This window comes from Saccostrea cucullata, unplaced genomic scaffold (assembly GCF_032062105.1).
Source record: "Saccostrea cucullata isolate Sc308-1 unplaced genomic scaffold, CSIRO_AGI_Scuc_v1 ctg8511, whole genome shotgun sequence".
Taxonomy (NCBI): domain Eukaryota; kingdom Metazoa; phylum Mollusca; class Bivalvia; order Ostreida; family Ostreidae; genus Saccostrea; species Saccostrea cuccullata.
Genome location: NW_026926720.1, coordinates 22,904 through 26,335, shown reverse-complemented (window position 1 = coordinate 26,335; position 3,432 = coordinate 22,904). Strand labels below are relative to the sequence as shown.

At 32.8% G+C, this 3,432-nt stretch overlaps 1 protein-coding gene across 1 annotated transcript; it reads right to left on the bottom strand.

Annotated features, from left to right (window-relative positions):
* Nucleotides 1–329: 329 nt before the first annotated feature.
* LOC134272507 (uncharacterized) lies at nt 330–3,060 on the bottom strand. The gene is made up of 5 exons (XM_062754731.1): nt 2,834–3,060; nt 2,282–2,480; nt 2,091–2,177; nt 1,174–1,266; nt 330–965 (listed from the first exon to the last, which is right to left on the bottom strand). Exons 1-5 carry the CDS (start codon nt 3,058–3,060, stop codon nt 543–545), a joined length of 1,029 nt encoding a protein of 342 aa, XP_062610715.1. The 3' UTR covers nt 330–542.
* Between the last annotated feature and the right edge of the window lie 372 nt (nt 3,061–3,432).

The following is a 3,432-nucleotide window of genomic DNA, read 5'->3' as shown; positions in this document are numbered from 1 at the left end:
ATGTACATAATAAGATAATTTGATATAAATTTCTTTTAACAGTTCAATTTTGGTTTAAACAGATTTATAAAATATTGTTCTTTGGCTTTCCGTAATTGTTCATTTTCCTCTTTTATTTTGTAAAAAGGAAATATATAAAAATATATATTGCCATATATATATATATATATATATATATATATATATATATATATATATATATATATATATATATATATATATAAATTCTACTGAAATAATATTACAATTTGTATAGTACTTTTTTGAAAGATTAAGTAAATACACAAATCTACATTTTGTTACTTTAAAGTATTATACACCATCTCCAGTTTCATAATTTAATTGTGGTCACATGTTTCCCTTTGTTATCTGGGGAGGTTTCGGTTTTTACGGAATGACTTCGTGCTAGTCCGTCAACGGATGATTCATCCTTAGTTCCTGGTTTCACGTAGACGCTTTTACTTCTCATCTGAGTTTTAGTTGAACCATCACTTTGCACAAATCGGCCACCTTCAGTTTTATTATGAAAATTTTGCTTCTTTTTATTTTTTTTCGTCTTTCTTTTGGTATCTTGTATTTTGATTACTTATTCCTTCTTGACCAACAGCACCTTGTTTTGTAGAGGACCATCGTTCATCACTATTTTGTTTAGGTGCCGCAGGTGCCTGTTTTCTTTTAAAGGCTTCTCTGTTGTCTTTAGTTGCTTGAGCGACCCCTTTTGCCAAAACAGGACCATTTTCATGCAGAAGCGTACATGGCCAAACCACATAATCAATCAAATCTCCGGTGGCTGTGTATCGTGAGTAATATTTCTCATCAAAAGGTCCTTTACATTGCACAGCACTAATAATAACCATAGGCGGAGATTGAACGGCCATATACCAACACAGTTCCATGCATTTCCTAGCATACAGCTTTAATCTCTCGCCTATTTTTCCCTTTATTTTAAATTTCCTAACATACACCTAAAATTACGATGAAATTTTTTAAAGATGATTGTTCATTCTTAAATTTTGTTATCAAATTCAAAACACTAAATAAATTGCACAAGGAAAATTTTAATGTGCTATGTGTCATTTAATTTTGATGTTATATGAAATTCTTAATTATTTATGATAATGAATACATTTTTGAAAGAAGAACAATAGAACATGTATTTTAGGAGAAACTTACATCTTGTACAGCAGTACAAGTTCTGGCAGCGGAAACTCTTTTGAGTTGCTTGATTAATTCCTCCTCGTCTTTGGTAGTGTTTTTATTGGAGCTCTGTGTTGAATAAAATATATGGAGATGACAAACAGTATTCAAGCTTAAAAGTTCTTTACATAATAATTTGAAACAGAACAATCATGGACCTCCAAAACATCAGAGGTGGGATCAGGTGCCATGGAGGAGTGAGCATCCCATGCCGACCGGTCACACCCACCGTGTGCTCCTTGTCATGATAAGGAAATAATGGAAAACCCCGTCGTCGACAATTCAAAATTAAGTAATGGTCTAACAATTAGTATGAAAACGTCAGTCAACATTCGACTCAATGATAAATTGTATTTGCTGACATGGTCATTGTACTATAGAACTTACGAAATGAATATTATGATATAATAATTCTGAGAGTATGTCCCAGTGCAGCACTACATGCTTTTTGATAATTCAAATAGTCCTGAATCATAAGGACAGTGAAAACAGAGAATAACATTGAAGAATGAGAATATGCTTTGTACTTCCACCAGATGACACACTTTTACTATGATTTCATACTTCTTTTTTTAAAAAGCGCTTAATCTACTAGTATTTAGAAAATTCGTTGTCTTATCTTAGGTGTTCTTTCAAATGCACAACTGTTCCAATTTTTTTATAAAACGATTTGACATTATGGTTACCTAAAGAATATTTCATCGATGTTCCGGAAGAAGGATAAGAACTAAACAAATTATTAAACCATCAATTATGTTATAAACCACAAATTTAATCTTAAAAACCTACATAAGCAGTGAAGGACAATAATTCAACCAAACATTCAACGATTTTGATTTATGTCAACATTTTGCTATAAATTCTATAAGGTAAACGTCATGAAGGAAACTTACATTTGCATTCGCTGGAAAAGATGTGACGATCGATATCAATTTGGATTCAAAACTTTTGGCTTTTTCCATTGCAAAAGTAAATGTATCCTTGAAAAATGCAATCAAATTCTCATTAAACTTATGTATTATCGCCTTAAGATATTAAAACAGGTGTACGAATAACGTAACAGCACCAAAATAAATCAGTTTACCTGTACTATATGTAGAAGGGTTTTGATGCACTCCTCTTCTGTCTTTCCTTGTTCTGTTAGCTCTTCGAATGCTTCAGTCCATTCGTTATCATACAGTATCTTGAAGTTCTCGCCGATTTTGGATGGTCGAATCTCTGTGCTGAGGTCTGCAATGGATGCATCGTTGTCCAATAGCCGTCTACCCGCTATTTCATTGAATCTAAAACATTTAAATTAAAAACAAAATAGTCACTCTTTCCGACAGATTTAACTCATTCAAAGAAACTCTGCAATCCTGAAAAGAGTTATAACATGGAGTTAACTGGTAAAATAAAATTCCGGAGAACAATCTATCATAATCTCGGTTGGTAGCTTTTTGTGCATGATTTGAGTAGATTGTATGCCTATGTACAGATTTATTTTATATAAAACAGTTCTATTATTCGAATCTAAATTGACAATAGATGTTGGCATTAATAATTCTTCCTCTTAATGTAGAAACATGTACATTGATAATCTTTATCAATAAAGTATTTGTGATCCTACTTAATAGGTAAACAAAAACAGCAATACCTTGTGAGTGCCTCATTTTTTCCTGTGTCTTTCTTGGTACCTTCCCTCCGTTTTAATTCTTCTTTCAATTTGTCTACATGTGATTTTTCTTTCCTCAGCTCTTCTGTTAACTTTTTATTTCTCATGTCTAATTCTTTTATACTACATTGGGCCTTTGCGTATTCTTCACTCAAGTTCTTGAATGTACTCTCGGCGTCCTGGTCAAAATAATCTGGTTGTGGTTTCATCGCGGTTTCTCCTTTTTCTCTAGAGACAAAATTTTTACTTTTATGTTTATTGGTTCCTATATATTTCTTATTTTCAGCATTTCCTGCGTGACCCTGATCTCTGTTACTCGAATTGCTTTGAAATACATTTTTCTTTTCTGTACTATCTTGTGTCCATCCTCTAGAAGAATAGACAGGGTTACTCTGAGGTTCATGGTTCTGCTGCCTCTCCATCTGAATGTGACTCTTTGGTATGCAAGGTATACCAGTGTCACTTCGTGCTTGTATACCATGTCCTATTGCTACTTGAGCTGTTTTTCTATCGTCCCTCGTATATTCAGTTAATCCATCGGCTAGTTCTACTTTGTAGGCCTCAATGTTAGAATCCTCATT